The 25,003-nt window shown below is 42.6% G+C and overlaps 1 protein-coding gene and 1 long non-coding RNA gene across 3 annotated transcripts in view; one reads left to right on the top strand and one right to left on the bottom strand.

Moving 5' to 3' along the window:
- The window catches only part of Rdl (Resistant to dieldrin), an 83,994-nt gene extending 73,044 nt beyond the window's left edge, over positions 1-10,950 (bottom strand). The window contains exon 1 of the mRNA XM_076388825.1: positions 10,709-10,950. Within this exon, the coding sequence (XP_076244940.1) occupies positions 10,709-10,806 (98 nt within the window). The 5' untranslated portion in view covers positions 10,807-10,950. The remainder of the gene's footprint in view (positions 1-10,708) is intronic.
- Positions 1-25,003, top strand: part of LOC143185633 (uncharacterized) — a 130,172-nt gene that overhangs the window by 59,577 nt on the left and 45,592 nt on the right. For both annotated transcript variants that reach the window (XR_013002942.1, XR_013002940.1), the window contains one exon: positions 14,830-14,925. This is a non-coding gene — a long non-coding RNA (uncharacterized LOC143185633). The remainder of the gene's footprint in view (positions 1-14,829; positions 14,926-25,003) is intronic.

The raw sequence follows: 25,003 nt of genomic DNA, 5'->3' as shown, positions 1-25,003 counted from the left end.
TGGTTTGGGATTGGTTTGGATTCGTGTGACTCTCATTTAGGATGTTTTGGATATGTTGAATGATGTATTTTGTTAGGAGAGGCGTTGCTATCGTGGATGGAAACATTTCTGACCGTAGTATATGCGTAAAATAAGCTTAAATCAGGGGGAACTTAGCAGTCCATCCCCGAATCCATCATCGTCTTGTCGAGATAGAACAGAAAGCAGGAGTCGAGGATGGCTAATCTTTAGTCCAGTCGTGTGTGCGATAGAACTTCCGTAACCGCACCGCGGAGGGATAATTCGAAAGTAATTCAAAACTACGACGAACGTTACGACATGCTCGCGATCTCATTTCCGCGAAAGAAAAAACTGCCGCTTCTTATTCGTGACACTGTAGTCATGAACGAATTTACGAGCTTATAAATCGCTAGCTGAAATCCTGATGCCGACGCGAATCGCGTGACCGCTCTCGACCCTCCACAGTGGTTACTCGCTCTTATGAGCACCCTAACTTGCCTGTTAATAACTTTGACCGACACTATCGTGGCCGTTATGAAATTCGTGCCGCGACTTTGTTGATTGCTTCGAGTTTGGTGACGAGATGTAAAGAAGTATTTGATTGAAGCAAAGTTACTGGAAACTTTAGTCACGATGGCTTTCCAGGGGAATAGTTTGCCGATTATGGTTGGGGAAAGTCAGGAATTGATGTCGAGAACAGGGTTATGGTGAATAGAAGGTATTTCATGCAGTATCGTTCGCGGATAGTTGCTCATTTTGTGGAGAAATGTTCAGTGGCGTAATTCAGAATTGTTACAGGGTTGTATGTCTCTCAGGAATATGTTTATGGGATGGCGTTTTATGTATTAACATAGAGTGGTTTACTACTTGGTAATATGGTAGTTACAGTGTGATGGTGTACTATGGAGTTCCATTGTAGGTCAAATATGATGCGAGCTTATAGTTAAGCTCTAAAGTTTGTATGTATGGTATCTGGCGTTTTGATATTAAAGTGTGATTACAGAAATGTTATTTTGTGTACTATGAACATGAAGACAGGAACAATTACGAAACAGTTTTAATTAGAAAAATATTGGATTACTGTAGAAATTTTTGCTAATTGTAAATCTAGGAGGTATTCACAAAATTATAAAATTAGTAAACAACCAACTCTATCGCAATGATGCAAAATTTTGGAATTCTTTTTGATTAAAATTATTTTTCATAAAAAAAACACACTAGTATAATCAGTAAAATATGCTACAAGAATTAAAAAAATTGATTCAAGTATGACAAAACATGAAAAAACAAATATTATGCCACCACACTAAATGTATAGTGTATACTCTACATTCAATTCAACTTCACAGCAATTCTAAAATATCTTGTGCCCACAGTTCACACGCCTATACATCACAGTAAAAGCAAATTACCAATTTATGATTCGATGAATAATACGAGAGCACAATATACAAAAGGTAACAATTAACATGCGGCCTTGTTGGATCTCAGCGAGGAGCGGGTTCGGTGGAAATGAAGGCGAGAGTTCATTAAGAAGGGGAATCATTGAATAATTGAGTAAAGACGAGAAGACATTGTGCTAAGATCGGATGGCAGAGGCGGATAGTATGATTAGCATCGATCTGTAGCAATGATTTCCCGGAGATCCTCTCTCGCTGCCGTGGAATATGTAATTTGCGGCGGCAGTGGTATAGGACGACGCGTAGTCAGACCTAGGCCCGATTCGATTGAACCGCAGCACCGGATATTGCAGTCACTGAAGAATATTTGATTTCCACGTAACTAGGAGAGGCTCGTTCATCGATCCCGATGCCAGTTTCTCGTGTTTTTTCCGCGTCACTGGCATTTAGAGCCGCTCCACGTTTCTTCTTCGTTTTGATTGAATTGTAAGCAGGATTTCGAGGATTTTGTTCGGCCAGAAAGAGGAGATGTAATATTGTTTCCACGGTTAGAATGAACTGACGGTCTTAAATTACTGCTTATCGTCCTAATAAGGAAATTGGTATGAATAATGTATCGTATGCAGAGCGATTCAATATATGAAGTTCATTAATTATTTCCCTCATTTCAAAGTGACAACCTTATATGTATATTAGGTCTGCGCCAAGCTTCTCAATTCTCATTCAAGTAGCTTTTGATGTTAGTTAATATTTTATCATATTCGATTTTGCATGGAATATATTTTCAAGTAACTTTTCTGTTTGAAATGACCTGCGTACTTCACGAACATTTGTAAACGTGTACTAACGTCAAATTTTCAGTCGATTCTAATAAAACGGCTATTGAGGTTTATGATATGTTTATGATGTAACAGCATCTCGTAACCTTAGGTACATTTAAGAAGTATGAAAGATGGTAAAGTGTCCATAAAAACATCTACAAGAATTTTTTTAAAGTTCAATTTGGAAATAAAAATATTGAACATCTCACATAATGATCTGACATCATTTGTCTGTGAAAGAATATTCGTGACGAAATTGAATATAAGAATTCTTACTAAAAATTTGCCCAGAAATAGAACATACCCAAGTTGGATATCAAATTTTTCAAAAAAACATTAAAAGGAATAAAAATAGTAGCACTTCTTTTATTAAGTGAATAAGAAAGAAATTTGCTGCATACTGTAATCATTGTTTCGGGTTATGCAGTGCCCCACATTTTCGTCCAACGAAAACAGCACACAATTAAACGACCCCGCGATCTAATTGCGAAGTAGGTATTGCGTACACTAATCACCCACTCTCTTTTCATTCTGTGCTGGAGCACATGCCCAACAACGTAATGTCATAACTTTGGCTGAAAAGAGCTCAAAGTTAAAGCGTGTCTCGAAATAACAGTTGGAATGTTGGTTCTCCGCAATTCAAACTTCATTCACTGCCGAAAAGCAACGTGAGATAATTAAAATGAGTGTTTTATTAACTGCCATACCGCATGTGTGCGTCTAACGCCCGAGCTCAGCTTCAGAAAGTGCTTATTATCCGAACGTTTCCGACATTGTTTCAAAATCATAATTACAGTCTCTAAATAAACGAACCTCTGGTAGAGGGGAGGGTGGACTTAATAACGTGCATTATAAACGTCGCATTCAGCGACCGAGTCTTTTCACTGGCACGCATGAATGTCGTTCGGTCGCTTCTAATTAATTCTTCAAATGATCCTCGCAGAATATCCGCGTTTCATTGTTCATTTCTGTCGTTCCTGTCTCTTTATAGATACTATGCTAAGTGAATTCGTTCAAAAGAATGCGTTGTTACATTAGTGTCGCGAAGGTAGGCCGAAATCTTGTGCTTATTATGACATGGATCGCGAGGGAAATTGTTTGAGTTCGCGCAACCCTGCACTGTTTCATCAATCATCTCGTAAGCGCGCATTAATAATCGTTCACTATTAAATATGCATTCGTTGTTTGCCAACGGGCCATTTCCACCGTCCCTCGATCGTCCCTCTTCGCGCCCAGATCCTCCCTCAAACCGCTACGTCTCATTTGTCAGTTACTAATCGCTGTATCGCGAAAAGGTCCACCTTTTTCATACAACGGGTGTCTCATAAATTAGAAATTTGGATATAAAAATATGTTATTATGTCACGAGTGTATATAAACTAGTTTTAATTCTTTCTTTTACAAGATGACGGCTTTTTATTCTCTACATTTTGTTTTAAATTTGCCAAAATAATCCAGAATTCCTTTTAGGTGTAATGTCTTGGTTATTAAAGTCGAGATGAAGTAGATTACTAATTTAATTAAGAATGTATTTTTGTAGAAGCTTTTGAATCTTTACTTTTTCACAGAATAAACAGAAACACGCTTGCTTTTTTCAATTGCATTTGCGCACATAGATGCACAATGACAATGCAGGAAGCCCATTTAGGTGAAATCTCTAAAAATAGCGTGTTATAAATCGTTCAACTTCTCCGAGACACCCTGTGCAGTTCCCCTCGTCCTCTCATTTTTTTCAAATGATGTCGTTCAGTTCGTTGACCTTTCATATGCAATGGCCACACGTGTCACGCAAAGTTTCGCTACTGTCCATCAATTACCTCGTTCGTCTTCCACTCTAATCTACGTATGTGTATACTCAGGGTTCCAGCTATTTCACACAGTGATTAGTCGATAATCACCGTTAATTGACCAGACCACAGAACAGTTTAAACATGTTTGCAGATTTTAAATGTTTTATAGGCAACAGTCAGCAGTCAATCATGTTGAATTCTGGTACGCGACCTGTTTATGTTACTGTGTATGAATTAACAAATTCACGCAAGTGTAATCCAGGGAATTTTCGGATTGCTATATCGCGATCGAATCTCATCCATTAGCGTCATTGATAATAATTAACAAGCGGGCTCGTCGATTACGAGTTACTTCATTGCTCAGTATGAACGTAGGAAATTAACGAGTGGCCATTCAAAACTCGGAATCGGTTTTGTTGTCGTTTTATTACCGAAATTACAGTATCGCGACGATATTTTGGCTTCGATTTATTTTTCCAAATGCAGATGTGACCTCAGAATGAAAAATATGAGGTCTGGTTAAAAACTAACAAGGACCATGGGAATTGGAATTAATAGTCAAGCGTAGATAACGAAATACCTATAATGTGTGTACTGTTACATAAGTTACATAATAATGCGAATAAAAAATGACGTAGTTTGATGTCTGTAAATTAGTTTGAAACTTTAAAGAAGATTTTAATATCCTTCTAAACTATTTATCTTTTAGCATTACTTCAAAAAGTGTTCGTCTACATCTACTACTTAGTTATATCAGTGTGTTACCTTGCTGGTATAAAAAGCGAGACAGAAGTTGTAGCTTCTCTTAGGTAGAACAGAATATTTGTACCTCAGAATTTTTCATATTTTCTACTTTTAGCTTTGAGATCTTTTTCCTTTTTAAATATATAAAACCTGCACTTAAGAGCATTCATGTCTTATCAGTAGAAAAAGTAAAAATCGAAATGAAAGAAATCTGAGCTTATACCATGTTCAGATTACGATTTCCAGTAGTACAAACCAATAATTGTACCTCATTACTTGGTAAAATTAAATGAAGAAGAAATGATCTAAAAATGATCATAATCAATTCGATTAATTTTACGCGTAAAAAGGGCTATAGCCACAGTCTTTAATTTGACAAAGATCACAAGAATGCATATTATTGGCAAACTCTGGTCGCACCTGAAACACTTACTCCCTCAATTTCTCCACGTGCAAAATCACAAGACCACCAAAAGCCTTTTCGCAAACTTTGACGAAGCTAGTTCCCCGAGCGTCAAAGCTGTGAACGCGATTGTTTGCACTCGTTACTCGTAATTATTTGTGCGTCTAATTACTCCGTGGCTCCGTGCGCAAACGGCGGCTCAAAAGGCGTGAAAGCGAGTTTGAAGCATCGGCTTTGCCTCGGCTGGCTCTCTCTCAACAGCTCCGTTAATCGTTTACGCGTCTCGGGAGCTACTTATGTAAAACAGACCAGCCATTAGGGGAGGCACTCGCAATCCTAATTAATTTTCCGAATATCGGAAACGGGTAAGTTAAAAGCAGATAAGAGTTGACGCGATACGACGAAGCGTGCCAACAGCAATCGGCTTATCTCCGATTAGCGAGGGGAGGATTTCGCTTGGGGAAGGCCTCCAGGTTAGACAGAGAAGCGTAGAGAGCAGAAGATAGAAAGGAACGTCGGGTAGCATTCGATTAAGGGGCCTGAAAGGCGATTCCTCGAGGACTATCCTGGCAAAACGGCTTAACCAGCTCGCGAATGCATCAGCGTTGAAAAGGAGAAGCATCGTAAAATTACAAAGTTAGAGCTCGCGGGGCCACGGGTAGGCCGATGAAACGCGCACCGCGGAATTGGGATTTCTTTTCACGAGTTATGCTCTTCAACCGTCATTCATTGTGTCTACTCTGAAAAAAAGAAGCCAGCCAGCAGTGTAGCTGTACAGAGGGGAGGGGCGGAGTGGGGGGAGAGGGTTGGAAGGGGAATGGAAGGAGAATCAGTTTCGTTGGGATGGTCGTCGCACAGTGCGCGCGTTTTACGCTTCCGCGAAAAGTGGGTCACAGCCGAATGACTTAGCGCGTTTTCCCTCGTTTCCGTGGCAGACGTTTCGCTGTTTTTACAGGAAAAACACAACCATTCCCGACCGCACGAGTGGCGGGTTTTCAATTTCTGACGGCCCCTCTGGGACCCCACTATACCATCGGTGAAAAGTCGCGTGGAAGATCGCGGCGCTTAATGAGATGATCATTATCCAAGGGACGCTCGACGATCACAGACTTGGGATTTTCCTTGGACAAACCACCGAGGCTCGATCTTACTTTGGGACGCGTGATTAGAGGGCAGGTCTCGTTGCTAATGCGTAGAACCTTTCGGAGAGAATTAAGTCCTCGACGGGATGAGATCTTTTATGCAGAATCTTACTTGTTGGATGAAGTTTCGCCTTCTTTGACAGGCTGCGTGGCCTGGGGATACTTGGATTTCCGAGGTAAAGGGAAATGCTTTTAATGTGGCTAAGGAAAGTAGTTTCACTGAGGAGATGAACTGGGCGGAAAAGATTTTCAATTTATTCTTTCTGGGGGATTAAGACGTGGGGGCGTGGCGCGTGTTGTTGATGCCAGTCATTGGTTCTAGTCGAGAATAAGATATAGAATATAAATTAGCGAATGGTGTATATATGGTACTTGTGTTTAAGACAGTTCTCGTTTTTGTTTTAGCTATAGAAGATAATCTTTGGGTGATCTGAAGAATTTTTAGGAATTTAACAAATATTCTAGTTCTCAGAATAGTAGATAGACATTTTACTAGGAATTGAATTGAACTTTTAAGGTGAAAAATTAAAAGTTTGAGAAGTTTAAAGGTGCATGAAAACATCTATAAAACCAAGAAGATTAAATACTCAGAATAAATAGTGAAGCTTAACCCGCGGATTACGACATACCACGTTATAATACTAAATCTACGTTAGCTGGATTTTCGTCACCCATCTTCGTAATTACTCCACGTTCCTAGATTCCCCTAAATACCCCAAAGTCTCTTTCGCCTGACCCATACATATGCTCCACGAAATTCGCTCGGCTCACCTCGCGTCCTGATCCACGTCCATTCATCTAGAAATAACGACAACTATCTCTCGCATTCACCGAACATCGCTGCATCTTGTAATTGCGAAGTCCCTGTCACAAAGCCCGCAGATCGTTCTGACAAAAGAACGGTAAAGTCTAGATGGTCCGGGGCATTAAAGAACGAGGCTAAAGAGCTGTCCGTTTCGCCCGAAGCTGCCGGTCATCGTCTCCGCCCGAGCGAAACGTTGTTTCGTATTCCATGTGTACGTAAAGCCCATTCCAGTCCCCGTTTCAATCATGAAATCGGGGACGTGCTCTCGTCCATGGAAACGAGCCGGCTCCTCGCCCTTATAGATCTACGGCTGGCACACTCATGAGCAGGCTTCTCGTCCGCGAAAGAGAGAAAACGTCAATGAAGGTGGTGGCAAAAGTACGATTCCGGGTCGAGCTTGGTCCGGGTGACCGAAAAAGGAAAAGATTCAGGGAAGGAGGGGATACTAGGGGGGGAAGAATGGGGAAGGAGCGACGAGAGATAGCGAGGAGGGGGACGAGAGGAAGGTGAACGAGGAGCGTGGAGAAGGAAGACGAGAAGAAGGAGACGGCGAGTCCGAAAAGGGCTGTTCCTCTCGATAAGAAAAAGAGGGCCGATGTGTGTCGGTGGTCCACGGCGTCGGTTGGCGCGGGTCGAGGAGGGTGGCAGCGACAGCAGTGCGAGAGGGTGGCAGCGTAGGAGGATTTGGAGCTCTGCCACGTCGGGAGCACCCTCCTGCTCGAGAGCTCTACTGCGATCACCGATACCACACTACAGAACGTCCGCGGTTGGTACTCGTAGGGGCTTGGAGGAGGCTACAGAGAGGCACGGCCCTCGAGGAGAAAACAGGTGGAACGACCCGAACTCTGCTTGCTGGAAGAGCGTAAATATTGATAATCCCTTCGACTATACCTAACTACCCCCTTCCAATCTTCCTGGATTAGACAGCGGAGTCCCGGCCAAAATTGTTGCGGTGCGCGCACACCCTTCACCCTGGACCTTTATAGACTTACAGGATCTTCAAATAACGTTGCTGGATATATCAAATTAGTTTCTAAATGTTTCTATATGTCTCTGTGAAACGATAAATAAATATTATAATATTTATATAATATCAATGAAGTGGTAGGTTAGGGTTACTTCGCGTTTCACTTTCTTCTTGGAAATAAGTAATTATTCATCGAACAAAAAAATGGTTTAGAGAACTACTATTTTGTTCATCTGCATCCACGCATATCTACAGGAGAGTAGAAGTGATTCGACTTATTTTTACTAAGAAATATTTATGTCAAGTCACTAAATAATTCTTTACAAATTTTTCCACGTTTGCATTTTATTTATCTCTTGATATAATATCTCGAAAATGTGCATCGCTTTTAATTGCCGAGTATTCCCTGCAAATCATGACATTGATATTTCAAATAACCCCTTTTCATATCGAATCGAGTAATCCGATTCCCCTCGCTGAAGGCACATTCGCATGTTGATCAATCCCTAGAAATTGGTTCACGTGGCCAAAAAGGCTTAGGTCAATGGCCCATATTCTGTTTATATTTACTTCAGTCTGACCTGCGATAGTGGAAAGAGTTCAACGTTCCCCATCAGTTGCGGTACAGTTTCGAAGAAAATCAGCGTGCTACAGTAATCGGTTAAGCTGTCACGCAGAAGCAGGTGGCCCGATAGCTAAACGTGTTAAACATTGTCGGAAAATAGCGCTCGATATCAGCCGCTTGGATTGCAGAAACGCTTGCGGATTACATACACGTATACGCGAGGTGGATCACGCGTTAATGCGAAAAGGGATGAGCCGGTACAACTAATTTCAGCTTCGCTATTGTTCTCACGGTGCCGCTGTCACTACTGAGACAGCGACTATGTATTAAGTCTCTTTACACCGCGCCGCGGCATTTATTAACTAAACGTATATTTCATTCGGTTATTAAATACTGGAGAACGTTGTTTCGTTTGCGGTATTGTACTACTTGCTCGGTTTGTGAAGTCTATTAGCATCTTTACACGATTTCGCGATTCTTAGTACAGTTTTCGAGTTACAAAGCTTTAGGACGTATTTAAAAGAATTATTAACAAACGGGAGTAATTTCAGAGATAGGTAGTAAAGATCTTCTGATACATTTAAGTTTTCTTATCGAGTTTATTACTCCCACATAAGTGTAATTGTTAGAGGAAACATATTCCTCATTTAAAAAAGGTTTACGTGTTTTAGAGATCTTTAATTCTTCCAGCGTTTTAGCTTTGAATTCTTGTTCACAGGAATGTTTCAACCTGCTTCCACCTTTCTGTACTGAAAACATCCTCCAATGTAGAACACTTGAATATCTCCTGCAGAAGCTGTAGTATTTTTCCATCCGCCAGGGCAATAAATAATTACTGTCCGAGAAGTCCTGCGAGACATCGTATCAGTTGCTGTTAACACAAGTATCCTCATTTATAACCGTCGTGAATAATAGAGGCTGCTCTGAAATCGAACACAGGTATCAGCAAGCGTCTTGCAGTGAGGGGTGGCAAAAGCAGCCAGGGGCGACACGGCAGAGGCCGATGCAGCGATAATCACGTGACAAATGAATTTTTCAACGCAACGGTAAACGCGCGGCGTCCATTAAAGCGCGAGACGACGCCTTGCCGTCGTCTTCGAGTCACGAGGGGGTGACGTCATTGTGATCATTGAAAGAGCGTGCGCCCCGCTGGTGGTGCCGTGCATACGTCTGGGCATGCAACGTAGCCTGCATGTTTCTGCTCATTTACATGCGATCACGAACGTGCATCCAGACAGCGGCGAAGGCTGCACGCCCTCCCTGCATTGTTGCCGCTGCCATGTCAAAGATAGATGCCCCGCGTACATACATTCGCACGTGGGGCGGTCGGGGGATCGTGCTCGCAGTCAGACGGTCCAACGTGCCAAAGAGCGAAACCTCTCCGCGTCCAATCTCTCGTTTTTCGCTTACATCGCCCCTATTATCAACTGTTTATCGACCAATTCCTTGCGCTTCGCTAGCTGCGTGCCACGGGGTAAAACGTGTAATCGCGATACAGGATTATGGATCATTAATTAAATCCCTGTGCCTAGCTGGCGTTGAATCAGCTGCGCGTCTATCGATTCACGCCGTAGTATTTCGGTCGCATTAAGCTCCGTCGATTAACCGTAACTCATGTCCGTTTGGTATCGTGGAAGAACTAACACTAGTCTCGGTCGAACATTAACCATTTGAAAGGCTGGAGAGTGTAAAGTGTTCTCGGATACGCGGTAAATCCGCTAGCAGTTTCACTGCCTATCGATTCAGACCGCTGGGATACGTTTCTGCTCGCGAATTATACATACACCCTAGACGTCGTTCCTTTCAATTATGTCAGACGCTATTACACAGTTCATTACGTTTGAAGCTACATTATTATTAACGACGGAATATGCTCAAGGGTTGGAACCTCTGTTCCACGGATAGAGGTACTAGGATTTACTCATCCACAGATCACTCTTGCTACTTGTCCCGAAATAAAGCAGCTGAGCTTCAAGTTGGGTTAGAGGGTTCAAGTTAAACTGGAGTTTGCAGTTCGGGTATCGTGTTTGGGGGTCCAGGGGCATTTGATTAGAAGAGAATGTGTACTTACGCGGCTTGGGCGAACGGAGCACGATGCGTGGCGGGCAGCAACGCGACCGTGGCCGCGAGGAGGGCGAAGCTCCAGGAGGCGGCGTGGAAGGACCTCATATTATCCGTGAAAGGAGTTGTCCCGAGGAGAAGCGCGTCGCCGTTCACGTTGACGACGAGGACAACGACAAGGACGTCGACGAGGACGTCAGCGGGTGTCCTGAGGCGTTGTTACCTGGCGCGTTGACCCGGCGCCTCTCTGCGTGCCGTCCGCGTCTCACCCTCCCCCTTCTTCCTCCTCCTCCACCTCCTCCCTACCTCCCTCCCACCCGCCCCGCCCTCCTACCTCCGTCTTGTTTTATCCGTCTGCTTTCCGCCCTTTGTTTCCTCGTACTTCTTACCCTCTTCAGATGCGTCTCCTGTGTTTCACCCAGGTCTTGACTTCACTGTCACTCGCGCCCGACCCTCGCAACACTGTATCGCCGTTCGTAATCACCTCACGCGGTCTCTCGCGAACCGAGTCTCGAGAGATCGGTCCTTATCGGAGCAGCCTCTCCGCTTCTGTCACTCGCGACGACGGACCACAACGAGAGGTTATCCTCGGATCCCCTTAGCCAGGCGTCAACAGTCAACAGTCAGAATTCAGGATCCTGCTATCGCGTGTCACCGTGACAGAGCCTCGGCACGAATCCTGTTCCCGAGACTGCGAACTGGTTCACGACGACACGTCCGCCGTGGGATCTCCTCGAGGCACTGCGTTCGCGAGCGTGATGCCACAGAGCTTCGACGTAGCGTTCCGCGAGACGGGCTGCGGTTCTTTTTCGTTCACCTGGGACAGGGGGATCGGGACGTTGCAGGGTAGGACAGGGAACGACAGGGGCCTGATGGAGGAGGGACAGCGGCGAGATCCTCCTCGAAGAGAGTCCTCTCTTCTGTTTCGTTCGTCCTACAAGGTCGGAGCCGCCTGGTCGCCGAGGACGTCCTGCCGCAGGCTCCGCTTCCACGGGATCCTTCCTTCGACGATGGACATTTCTTCTCTCTGCCTCCGCTCTCCTCGTTCGCTCTCTCGCACTCTCGCCTCGCTCGCTCTCGCACTCTCTCTCGCTCTTCTCTCACGGGGACACTCGGTCAGCACCCGCGCTACACCGCTACGCGCTCGGGAGTGGCGGCTCTCGCGTCTAGCCCGGCCGTACCATCGCGCAAGCGCCCTTCCTTCCTCTCTTCCTGCCTGCTTTCCCTGCCTATATCTGCCTACCTGCTCGCCTGCTCGCTTGTCTTCCTCTTTCGCCCCCTGATTAGCCCTCCCGAACTCGCCTGCCTCCGTACCGCCGACGATGTTTTTCTACCTGCTCTGGCCGCCCACCTGACTGCCTATTTCACTGTGGCCTGCTTCTCGCGATTATGGCCTGCTTCGGGAGAAATTTCTGCTTATGGTTTGCGTCGTGCTTGCCAAATTTATTCAGGTGTTTCGGTTCGGTCCTTTTGGTTCAGTACTTGCGGCTTATTCTACTGTGAGTTTGTTCTGGGGTTAGATTAATTTAATGCTATATTTTTTCATTCCACATTGTAATGTATGTATGAAGATTCTTCCTGTTTTCATCTGTGGTTCATTTTTTCCAGCTTGGCAATTTTTAATGTGTCAACAGTGTCTACCCATATCTCTTGGCTGATTATTTGCAGGGTTATACTACTGTGGGCGCCTCTCGAGTCCGGTCTGACTTGAGGGAAATTTTTCTTTCCTAACCTCCTTCGGTGGTTTGTCAATGGCAACAGACGTTCTTTCTCTTTCACGTAGTATGGATTTCTGTTTTGCTTTTCTTCTTTATCTTTGATTAGTCTAACTAAACTCGTCTGCTCTACTTGTTTGCAGCCATGTTCTACTTGCTTTGGCTGACCAGCTATATATCTATTCTACTGCGAGCATCTTGATATTTCTTCTTACTCTTAAAGCAAGCTCTCTTTGATGCAGTATTTCTGGGTTTTGTTAGCGCATTACAATGAAGTTGTATGAAGTTTCCTTTTAGAATAGGATCCATTTCCCCGTTTCTTGCGCCTCGAGCTTCAGCTTTTTGCTTTTCTCTTCTTGATTACACTTCAGCTAATTTTCACGTAAATAACTTGAGTTATTTATAGCTATCGAGTATTTCCTCTTTCTTATATTATGCGTTCATACATTAAAAATTGTATCCTCAAAATACATTCTGAATGATAATATTTTTAAAATTGTTATACTGAAATAATTTAAACAATTTTTCGAAATATTCCTTTCCCAATTATACTGGGTTTAGTTTTTTTTCTAAATCATCACTAGTTTTACATTACAAAAAATCCTACATTCTTAAAAATCTCTGCGTAATAAGAATGACAAGAATTTCCAAGCCTCTGTGATAGAAATATTTCAATTTTTTTCACGTATGTTCACATTGAGCCTTTCAGTTCTTGAATTTACGTATTTAACCAGTGTTTAAAGCGCATACAATGCAGCTGAGCAACGTTTTGCGTCACTAAGTTGCAATGCATATTGTAAGAGGACATCCATGCAGGCTCTTTCTTAAGGAATATTGGTGAATCTGCGTACATCTGATGAAGCAGGGTAATCGGGAACGTAGCAGGTGGAGCGGATGCGTGTTCTTTCCGACCGCGTGATTCTGAATCGAGAGCTTCAGTTGGGGGATAAACATTGGATACGCAGTGGAAATGCGTGTCTGCGCGTACCTATATACGTGCCCGATTCAGCCAGATACAGGCAATATATCTCCTCGGTGCCTTTCGATTCGATTGTTTACAAGAATCTGTTCTCGTTGATGCTCGGTTCAATGTGACCAGACTTTTATATTTTTTCGTACCTCGATGACGTCTGCTGCTATTCTTCTATATAAATCCTTATGGATATCTATAGTCTTGTTTGAATAATTGAATTATTTAAAGTGTCACTTTTTGGTCGGAAATGTTCTTCGTAGGGTGAATTAAAATTGATTGATGACTGCTTTGCATTTGAACGGGATCTCCGGGGCTTTCACAGCTCCAGTTCTTGTAGCTGAACTTGGAGCTCCTGGGTGTTAGGCGTGTCCTTTCGGAAAACTGATTTCTGCACCATTGTAGTGTGCTGTGCGGAGAATCCAAGGTATTATGAATACTAAAATATTTCTGGTATTATGAATCGTTATTCATATTCACGTTCAATCCTTCTTTTTGTATCTATTCAATAAATTGTTGATTATATCTTTTCGAATACTCTGAAAAGATGTAAATTACAAATGTTTAAAAAATATTCTATTTCTGAGGGATGGAGATTTCTAAACAGATTCATGAACGAAACAATTTTTGGTTGTATTCTGCTTTTAAAAACACACTCTCATCGTATTTTCTTTTTGTTGTTCATAAAAAAGGATGGTAGGAATAAAACGAAGAGTACACAGTAAATAGCGAACTTTTATTAGTCTTTTTGCCGTGGAGTGTGGTACTGCTGGAAGCAGAGTGCGGCACATAATGCTACCTTAAAGTCTCGCTGCGATATTTGGATTCCTCGCGGACGTGTGCCTTGTAACGCAGTCTGAATTTTCAAGTTTGCATTGGTTTTCGGCGCTGTGCCCAGTATATAATTCGTAAAATACACAAACAAGGGAGCTTGAAAATATCTCACCGCGTAGGATGCATCGTAAAACGTAGACAGAATTTTCGCAATCAAAAATGGAAAATTGTTCATACAAATAATTGTCCTCGTGGGCACTGCTTCAAATTCAAATGTGACTCCCTTATTATTACGATCCCTATCTTGATTCGTAGCTATTTTTAATACGATCGTAAAAATTTGCACGAATAAAAACACGAAACTGGTTCAGTTTGAAGCAAGAATTATTGAACCAATAAAAATAACTGTTTCTCGTAAAGAAACTCAGACAATATCGAATGTCCGTATGAACGTTTTTTATTGCTTTTGTGTGTTAAGTCCCCTGGATTATGTTCATACTAAATAAGAGAGACAGTAAAAGCCAAGTGACCTTTGAGGGTTACTATTTCGAGAAATGTTCACCCGCTACATTCATATTTAATCTTACTACTTGTGTTACTAAAACTAATTCTTCATGTTTATGGTAAAAACGTTTTCATATTATGAACTTCCTACACTTCCTTGTTTCACAGGTTGACTTGATTGATCCTACATTTTGCGTATGCTGCTGACGTCAGCGAGGAATATGCACCTATGCAGTCGTTCCTTTGCTTCATTTATATATCCACGTGAGTAAGAATTTTATGAAGGAGCTTTTATTTATCATATTTATGCCGTAATATATTTGTTGCATTCGTGTTTAGTACACGTCTTTGCGTATGATCAGGAACGTCCTTAAAATATTTCTGACATTTAAAGGACAACACATGACAAGATAATTCCAAAATGTAGTATGAATATTCTTTTAAAATTAGCTGCTTAATAAAGTTATTTAATAATGAGATTACTTAGAGAATCTCCCACTATGAACAGTACTCCATTTTGTAATTATTTCGAATTATACGTGTACTGTGCAATAATTCATGAAGGGTATATTAACTTCACATATTTCAATTTTAAAAATATTTCATTTTTATAATGAAGTCGAGGAAACTGGTCAAGAGTAGAACGTAATAATTGAAAATGCAATAAATGAAACATGAATACGTCAGCGTAGTTTTCACAATTTAATTAATATTCGGATCGCATATGTATAAGCGAATGTAGGACTCTATTTCGCACAACACACACGTGTCATAAAACAATTCGAAATAACATTCCAAATATTACTGTAAAATAATAGTTAATTTACATATCCACAATTTTTCACACATCTTATCACCAAATCCCTCGCAATAATACGTCGAGCAATATTGTCCGACAATTCATTTACACATACTACTGCGGGCTTCACACTCGAATTCCCACTCGTCCTAGAAGCGACGAAACGCTCTTCGAAGCTCACCATTGATTAAAAAGAGACGCCTCGTGAACCTACACCATCGACAATCGGACAAGAATTTCGCTTCCGATTTTGCAGGGAGATCCTTTAAAATTCGGTGGTGTCCACGAATTAACCGAGTGCAAGGCTTCCCCCTCGGTACATTCGCACGGCTGAATGTGCAGGAAGCGAGCCGCGAACGAGGGAGAAAGGCTGTGGGCAAAATTGTGGTCGAGAGGAGGACAGAGACATAGCAGAGTCGATATTACTGCCCTCGAACTATTGCTCGCGCAAAAGTTCATCCAACGATTTAACAGTGGCATTTCGGGGTAACCCCAGGATCCATTGTCGAATCTTCATTGCGTGTCGACTTGATCGATCCCCTGCATCGCTGATCCTCGAAACTGAAATGTCTTCTGAAGGATCGATCTCCCTGGTTTTCGTGTCTGTTGCCATCTCCTTGTTACATCAGCCGCGCTTAGTAAATTCGGTCAGCGCGGGGGTGAGTTTCAAGGATCGGCGAAAGTTCGGCCAGCGTTAAACTTTAATCCAGTACCCGTGCTGCCGTAATTATTCACCTCGTATACGGACATCTAGCTGATTTCCACGATTCTTGTTTGGACGTATAATGGCTGAAGTGGAACCGCAACAGATGCGGTTGGCTTGTACTGTTTCGCGTATTTAATGTATCTTCATTCATAAACTGAGCATGAAAATGGATGCTGGACGTTATTGGGGGTGAAATTGTTAAGAAGTTTTATATGGATTCAGGAGGATGTACGTGGGTTAATAAATTTGTAGTTATGTATGTTAATTACGTTATTATTAAAGAAATTACATTATTATTAACGTTATTAACATTTAGGTATAGTTGATTTTTGATACTCGTTTTTTTTTTATAGTTTTATTCTTGTTAAAAATGGTAACTGAAGTTGTTTTTCGAACTAAACTGAGAGGGTTGACTGAAGTTTGACTAACTTTTTGTTTTCAACACCCTGAGACCCAAACAAGAGTTTTTTTATAACTCGAGATAAATTTTTTTAGTATTTTAGAACCTCATGGGATGTAGAGTTTTATAAATAAAAGCACAATGTTTTAGGGTTTTCATTGATCTTGACCTTTATGATTTATTTTTCAATGATAGGTCATGAGGTTACTCGAAACTTTATAATTAGTATAGTTATGAGATGTATAATTTATATTTTAAGTTTTGTCTTTAATTATGGACTTTTTATGTTTGTTAATCATTATATGTTTAAAAGGGAGTACTAAAATTGATTTGAAACGGACGTGTTAAACTTTCTGATACTCCTCTCCTTCTGGTTAAGGTTATATATATACCCTTTGACAATTTTGTAACCGCGAATGCAACTTGTACCGCGAACACTTGGAGATAGTCAATTTATGAGAGTGGAAACTTGTAAAACTCGATTTGTCTTAACTGTGGTAAACTGTAGTTGACTTGGAATTTACAGTTACCGAAGTTTGCCTTACGATTTACAGTAACTTATTGCCACTTTGGTTTCAAAATGTTTAGCTTGTGTATTTTCTGCGTACTTGAATTCGATTTCCTAAGTTGCACTCAATTAACTATTCCTTGCTGTTATTCTAAAGAAAGACTTTTCTTAAAAACCAGGAACTTATTTCCTCCCACTTAGATCACAAAACCCTCAAATCTGCCAAATTCTTATTACACTTCCCCCACACAGCAGAACCATTAGATAATCTCCCCCATCCACAGAGAAAGTCTTTAATTCCCCAAATTCATGAAGGTAATTCACCTTCTTATGGCGCATAACAAATAAAGTATCCACGGAAGGTAATTCTGCAGTAGCTCGAGCACATGTCCTCCTTAACGATCTTTCTCAGAGACGTTCAGAAACCCCCTCACCTATGAGCACCGAAGCACACCATAAACCTTCTACCTGTTCTCCGTCGCGGCTATTAACGCACACATAATCGTAGAGCCTGTTCCCATTTTAGCTCCATCGAAACGGGGCAGCAGCAGAGGGGGATCTATTTCGGACGTTTCAGTTATTTCCATGAGAAGGGGTGTTGTCCAGCGAAGATGGGCGGGCGTTCCGCGGCTTTCGAAGTATCTCCATGCAGGCCTGAACGATCGTTGACCTTCTCGGACGCGTGCACATCGGTTGCAGCCAGTTATTGCGCGCGGCCGCGGCGTTTTATTTCCCATGCTCGCCCCGTCTAAAAAGCTTCGATCGTCGGGGACCGCCGCTCGACGTAGATTATTCCTCCCTTCCCTACCCCCCGCGACGCCCCCCACCAACTAACGCCTATTATATTTTCTAAGAAGCGGTCGGTCTAATTTCAGGGGCCGCTGGAACTTTTCCCTCCTTCGTGGCGTTTCCCGTCCCGCTCGAGTCTACTTTAATTTCTTTCATCGCTTTGTTTCTCTTTCATAAACGCGGATTATAGCAGGGGGAGCGCTTTTGTCTCCCGTCGGCCTCACTTCTCGGTACATATTTACTCGCGGCGGATCGGCTTCGAATATAATTGCGATCGTCGACGGTGAAAACAAAAATAGGGGCAGGGTGAAGGAGATGGCAGGAGAGGGGGTAGTAGGATCAGGAAGGGGGATGCAATGAAATTTCTGGGGGATGGAAATAATCGTGGAGTGTCCCGACGGGAGCTTAGGTGTATTCTCCGATTCGTCGAATTCGTGGGACTGTCGCTGTTCCCTTTGCGACCTGTCGGGTCCCCTCGCGGCTGTCTTGCTTCTGGTGCTGCGTTGGCTGAGACCTCGTCTTCGCATAGGATTCTCATTGAACGCACGGTTTATTCTGGAGGAGCAAACCTGAGGTATGATTGACTTTGTGTGATATGGTAATCTTAGCTTGCGATGTTGACTGGATTTTTTTATGTGATTGTTAAGATAGATTATTTTTGGAGTTAAATTTCTGAAGGAGATATACATGCATGGGTACTTAAGATCATTCTTAGTAGAAGTTTTCCTTTACCTTCTTTGTATCTAACATTATGAATAAGTCGTGTCACTGAAACATCCTCAGCTTCATTAAATAACTATTCAAGAATAACTGTATTCTATGAATATATCTATAATTATCAACTTTCTGAAGAACTAAAACGTCTTTGAATTCATATCATCTGTAGGAATACAATGTTACCTACTGTTAACATTAAAACAAACACACCTAACAATGAAATATTACAAAGCCTGTAAAAATCCCAAAAGCCATCTGTAAAATCCCCAAACGCACCATCTGCCTCGTCGAGGAATATAGAAATATTTGATCGTCCCCCGGAACGGGTCTCGATAAATTTCTTTATTCGACCAGTTTGGAAAATTGGATTTTATTCGAAATAAAGATCCGCTCCGGTGCTTATCGGGGCCGGACGGATAGGAGCGGTATCGAAACGTGTAAAGCTCCAGAGACACCCGATCGATCACCCCGCTTACATTCTCATTCGGACACGTTCGACAGAAGCGTCCGCGTCCGGCTGGGCGTTATTTTCTTCTTAACGCGTCCGCGGGGACGCTGGCTAATTAAAAGGGAGAACCGCCGACCTATGCTCGCGTTAATAACCGCGTGTTCCATTTTAAATTGAACTCCCTCGACCCGTGTATCGCCTCGCGGGGGGCGACAGTTTTTGAGGGCGACCGCGAGAGGCAACAGCGCGTTAATTTGCTGAAAATCGAGCGTGCAGGGGACGAAGGGCGTGTGCGTAACAGGAAGAAACTAAACATCGAGCGTGGCTTTTTAATTAAAGGTGCACACGCACATGCCCATCGCGGTAACGAAATTTAGACGAGTGGATCGTGCATGCCGCGCGAGTCGATGGCCCTGTCGCTTTTTGAGGGGACGATTAAGTTAATCGGGGGAAAAATTGCGGGCAAAGATTTCTAATTAGTGGAGGGAAGGTTGCGATGGCTTTGTGTGTGGCTCCCACCGTCAGGTAACAAGCCGGAAGACTGAGTATCAGATTTAAAGTAATGGCCCTAATTAAGAGACTAACGTGTAATTAAAAAAGAGAGGCCTTAGTCTTAGACGATCTGACTTGAGTAAACTAGAGGGTGTAGGTCTCCGTTTGTTTGGGAGCTAGCTACTGCAATCGACTGTGGGCGTTACGGTGACGTTAACACGTTTCTGGTTTCATGACCTAGACACGTGTTAATAGGGACTTCTATGACTTTGGCACCGTGGGTTAAAGTGAGGAGCATCGAAGGCACATAATGTACAAACTTTTCTTAATCTTTTTTGTATCATATACTGGTGTGTAGGGTTTTGACACCTAATAGCCTTCTGGCTGGTTATAGTTACGAAGATAAACACACATCGTGTGTGTAATAGATTTTGTATTAGTGAATAGTATACTGGGTGTTTCAAGTTTACTGCTCTGGTCTGATCATATTCAAGGTTATACTACTTACTGAATGCCTGACCGAACACGGTGTTATACTACTCACAGTATGTTTGATCATATTTGAACATATTATTTGTTTCTACTCATAGGTATAATTGCTTATATATGTGTAGAATTAATTAACAGATTGTTGAATAAATCTATAGCACACTTCAGATATATTAATTTATAAACGCTAGACATTTTTCTACTCTGATGACTATTCCAGGTATAAAAAACGTGTCATTTATTTATCTGTCACATATGATATGTCTTTCGTTTCTTTTAATTCTTAAATTAGGCGGTTTTATAGATTTCATAATTCCTCATTTTCTCTAATGAAACGCGTTAATATATCCCAATCAGAATTTCCAGCACACCCTGTAGAGTGTTTAGAAATCGAGGCAGACTGTTTATTGCTTAGAGAAGCTTATCGTCTGTGGCGATGAGAGTCGATTAGAGGGCCGGACCTTGAGCGCGTTAATCGGTCTCAACGAAAACTCGACCGCCACGATTATCGATCTAGGGAGCGGATTGTGACGGTCGCGAGTCGCGCGAGTACACCAGCCGCTCTTCAGCGACGAGTGCATGAAAGCTTGTATCCCCGTCGTTCTTCCCCCGAACCCTCGTCTTAAACTCACTCTCGCGAGTTTCGCTTCGGCATTCATCACAAAGCGACACGTGCAAGGGCCTGCCTCCCACTCAACTAAAGGCTCCTCTCTCTCTTTCTTTGTAGCCATCCACACCGTCGAGCGGAGATTTCCACACGTTACGAGCAAACGCGCGTAATTCTACGAGTTACGAGCGTGTCGAGTCCGTCTTTCAGCGTTTCCACGATGAACGTCTGCCTTTTACTCTTCTCATTTCGCCATTTTCCCCCTCGCCCCTTTTATTTTATTTCATCCCTGCACCGATGGTTTATGTTTCTTAACATTAGAGCAGCGTGTTTTAGAACAGCTTAATAATAGCTGGGAAATGGAAGATGAATCGGTATGAATTAGAAACGCTTCTGTTTAGAGCCGCTCTTTCAGTAGAGTAGCACTAGCGATGGAGGCCCCTCGGAAGTAGTACGGGTCAACGTATAAACACGCGCGCTATTTCCAACCCCTCTAATGGCGCTGCTCGGATACGTTCGTTTCGATTACGACGACGCTGTTCCAATCATCGCTACGAAATCCCAGCACCCTCGAAATTCGAAGGGAACAATAAATTCAGGCAAAGGGTCCCATTTAGCCGTGTAAGTTATTACCTGTGTCTTTAGAATTACAAAAGAGCGGCTTCTACGAGAGTTATGTGATCTTATAGTAGATGTGGCAGAAGGATAAAGATATTTGCGGAGTAAGTAGAAGTGATAAGAAAATATTGAGGTCAGTTTCGTATTTGTAGATTGCGTAGCAAGCTTGGGTCGTGTAATCTTCGCGGAGAGTTCAGTGACCTCTTGCATAAGATGCTGCGAAGTTGCCTCTGGAGTTTTTAATTAGTTTATTCCTAATAGTTACTTTTAATTTAAACGTGTTTCGAAAATGGCTCATTAAGAATTTGCAACTTTGTAGGTTATCCGTGAGTTTCTAAGCTTTTTGCACAATATTTGCGAGGTATTGAATATTCCACTTCATTCGTTTGCTCGTGTAGAGTAGATTGTAAAAGTTTATTATCAATTTTTCAATATTTGGCTTGGAAAATATGGAGAGAATTAATAGATTCTAAAATACTGAACACTTTTAAAGTTGTACATTTAAATTTTAGTAATGGTACCATAGCCAGTTTATGGTTCAGAGAAAAGTTGTTTTATTGAAGATAAATTAGAGGAATTATTGTGAGAATAAGTGAAGCATCATATTCTAGTTGATCCGAGAATTGGATGAGAAACTTCAATCTCTAGTAACCTTGAAGTACTTCGATCCAGAGGTCGCTGAACTAGTTCTAAGAATAAATACCTAAGAAGCCACATCCCACAAAAAACTGAAAGAGCGATGTTTGCACTTCTTCAGCATCACAGTTCAAAACTCTATAATAGAGAATACTTTGATATTAGAGCGATCCTCAGCCCCCTAAACTCCCTCTCCAAACTACCTCCTTAATTATAATAGCCCAAAGGGTTTCCGGGCAGTTACCTTTTCAGCCCCATTTCAAAGGAAGAAATGACTCCATAACTAAAAAAGAACGTACCCTGGTCATACTTCCGTCTTTCCCTCTCATCGCACTTTAATTCCGCCCCATCCAAAATTCATCCATCCCCTCTCCCGAATGTAAACCCACGACGACATTCCCACCAATTCCAGAGTCTCCGCCACTGGAAGGCTACGAAGCTAAACAGAACACCTTGTGTATACCCCGCATACACGTTGCTTACGCCAAACACAAACCGAATTACCAAATTGAATCAGCGTGCCAAACAGATCAAAACCCTCTATTCAAACCCAAATAGACCTTTCCCCCTCGAAGTGAAACGCGAAAACGACCCTCCCTCGAGCGTCGACTCCGCCGCGTGCTCCCTACTGCACGCGAGGTTCCTGATTTCGCTCAGGCTCCCATGGTCCGCGTATCGTCCTCAGAGCAGAATCGGTATTATTAGCGACGGGTAGCCGACACGGAGGGAAGATGGGGGCGCTTGCGCGAGAGATCAAAACCAGCGGGTTCTCTGTCGCCTGGGATGATGGCTCGTGGCCCGCCTATTGATCTTGGCCAACGTTGCGCGCCGGAACGAGGCGCGCTCCGCTCTCTCCAGCTCGCTCGCCTCGTCCCGCCTCGGCTCGGCTTCGCTCGCCGCGCTCTAGAGACCGCACCAGCCCGAATGATACGGCAACCATCGAGACAGATGCAAGAACACACGGGGGACGCGCCTCCCCCCTCTCTCGCTGTGCCACCCCCTGTCGCGTTGCCATCCCCCCTCGTGCCCTTAAGACGCCACTGTGCAGCGCGAACCCGCGACGACTCGAGCTTTTATTATTAATAAAAGTCGTTCGCCCATCGCCACGCTCCGACCCTCGGCTTCCTCTGACGCGCTGGAGAGGAGCGTCGGGCTACTGTTCTCCTTTCTTCTTCCTAGTCGGCTTGGTTTGATTAAAAGTGGGCGGGAGTTCCGCGCACGTACAGTCCTTCGGCTTGATTGGCGTTACCTCCTCGAGATTGGCGTTGCTTCTTTGCTTTTACTCGGGGATCTCGCTTTGCATTCTTCCCGGCTGATCTTCCTTTGTCTTGCATGTTAATGACCGCGCGCAGGCTCAGTTTCGGGTAATTGCTGCTTCGGGAGGGGGTGGTATTATGAAGGTGCAGTATTTCTTGGTTTCAGGCTGATGGTAATAGCGGGAGTTTTCGGGGCGCTATTAATTTGTATTGGATTGTAGTAATTGTGCAGAAGTATTTCTAGCGTGTAAATTCGGGGCTGGTGAGGAGGAATGAAATGGTCAGGTTCAGGGGATTGAGAGTGGTGTAGTCAGACCGAAATCAAGTGGCTCTTCACTGCTGGCGCTGTTGTGAATAACAATAACAGCAAGTATTTCTGAATTAGTTTATACTGGTAGTATCTATTAATGTTCGTGTTATTACCTGGAGTGTTGATTAATTTAATAATTAATGAAATCGAGGAGGTGAAATTGCTAGCTTATGTCACTCTAGTAAAGTATGAGAATTTCGTATTTTAATATTAATTCATTTATACGGTCACACGTTATACCTAAACTACCTATAATTCTTGTTCACATTTCTCCTTCTTAATAACAATTTTTCGTGAACTATTGTTAGAGTCGCTGTTAATATTCTGCTACGAAACTAGAGACCGAACATAAACATTTTTATATTAAAAGTGTAAACGTCGAAATATTTCTATTCTTAGCTCTAACCGAAACGTATTCTTTTCCTCGATATTCTCTCTCTTCCAGCCGCGACCGAATTCCTGCTGGACTTGCGACAAAGTTTCAACTGTGGCTGGTCGTTTCGGGCCGAATTCACAGGCGTCTCGCCGCTGGCTAGATTGTCCATGTACAACTGCTATCCTCCACGTTTCATAGCCTTTAACCTCTAGTTCGCAGAGTTGCACGACACGGTCAGCCAGCGTTCCTGCTTCTCCAGGAATTCGTGTCCTTCATAAATAAGACTGTCCAATTTAACTCGACGAAGGTGTTAAGATAACTATGAGTCGTTAATTAAAATGTTTTATGGAAATCGTACATCTACAATGTAAGTTTGATGTTTTATGATTGAATAGTCGAACTTTAACATTTAGATTATCAGTGAAGTAGATAAATATGTTACGATTTATCAAGTTTCAGTGTGATCATAATGTATAAAAGCTTCTCCTCATTTGAAAATGATTTTTACCTAGATGATGAAGTACGTCTGTTTAATGAGAAATTTCTGGTTTCCCTTAATAAATTACTATTAAACTTTCGCCATAGACAGTCCTTTGAAAATGATGTTCATGTTACACAATTACCAAAGAAATGAAGATTTACCAAAGAGAATCACTTACACACATAATTAAATGACCCTCAATTTTAGCTTCAATCTCCAACTTTAATTTTCTAATTTTACCAAAAAAGGGCACATCTCTTTATTAAAATTTCTATAATATAATTCAGCTAATTTCCTCAATTCCAAGCTGTCGGAGACCTCGATACCTAAGGGGTTAGAGACAATTTGAATCTGGCGTTCCCTATTCGTATCTTCTTGCACCGTGTTTCTTCAATATGTAGAGGTTGAACTGTTCTCGACCAGCGATCCTAAGTAAGAAATATGTTAAGGGAAGGCGAGGGAATGATAAATTCCCTGGACGCAAAAAAAGGGCTGCGATATCTCCGGGACGGACGGTAACGTTTTCCTTTTTGCGATTTCCTAATCCGCGCGGTTTCATTTACGTCCCAACGGGGGAAGTGATTATTTCGCTCGATAAATTGTTATTACAGACTGGTATATGTGGGCGCAGAGGGATGAGGGGGTGGTGGTTCGCGTTTTCTTGGATGGCAAAATCCTCGTAATAGCCGGAAGTCTTATCGTTCGCGGGG

This window comes from Calliopsis andreniformis, chromosome 2, assembly GCF_051401765.1.
Source record: "Calliopsis andreniformis isolate RMS-2024a chromosome 2, iyCalAndr_principal, whole genome shotgun sequence".
Lineage (NCBI taxonomy): Eukaryota > Metazoa > Arthropoda > Insecta > Hymenoptera > Andrenidae > Calliopsis > Calliopsis andreniformis.
Note: the sequence above shows the minus strand (reverse complement) of the source record. Positions and strands in the feature narration are given on the sequence as shown.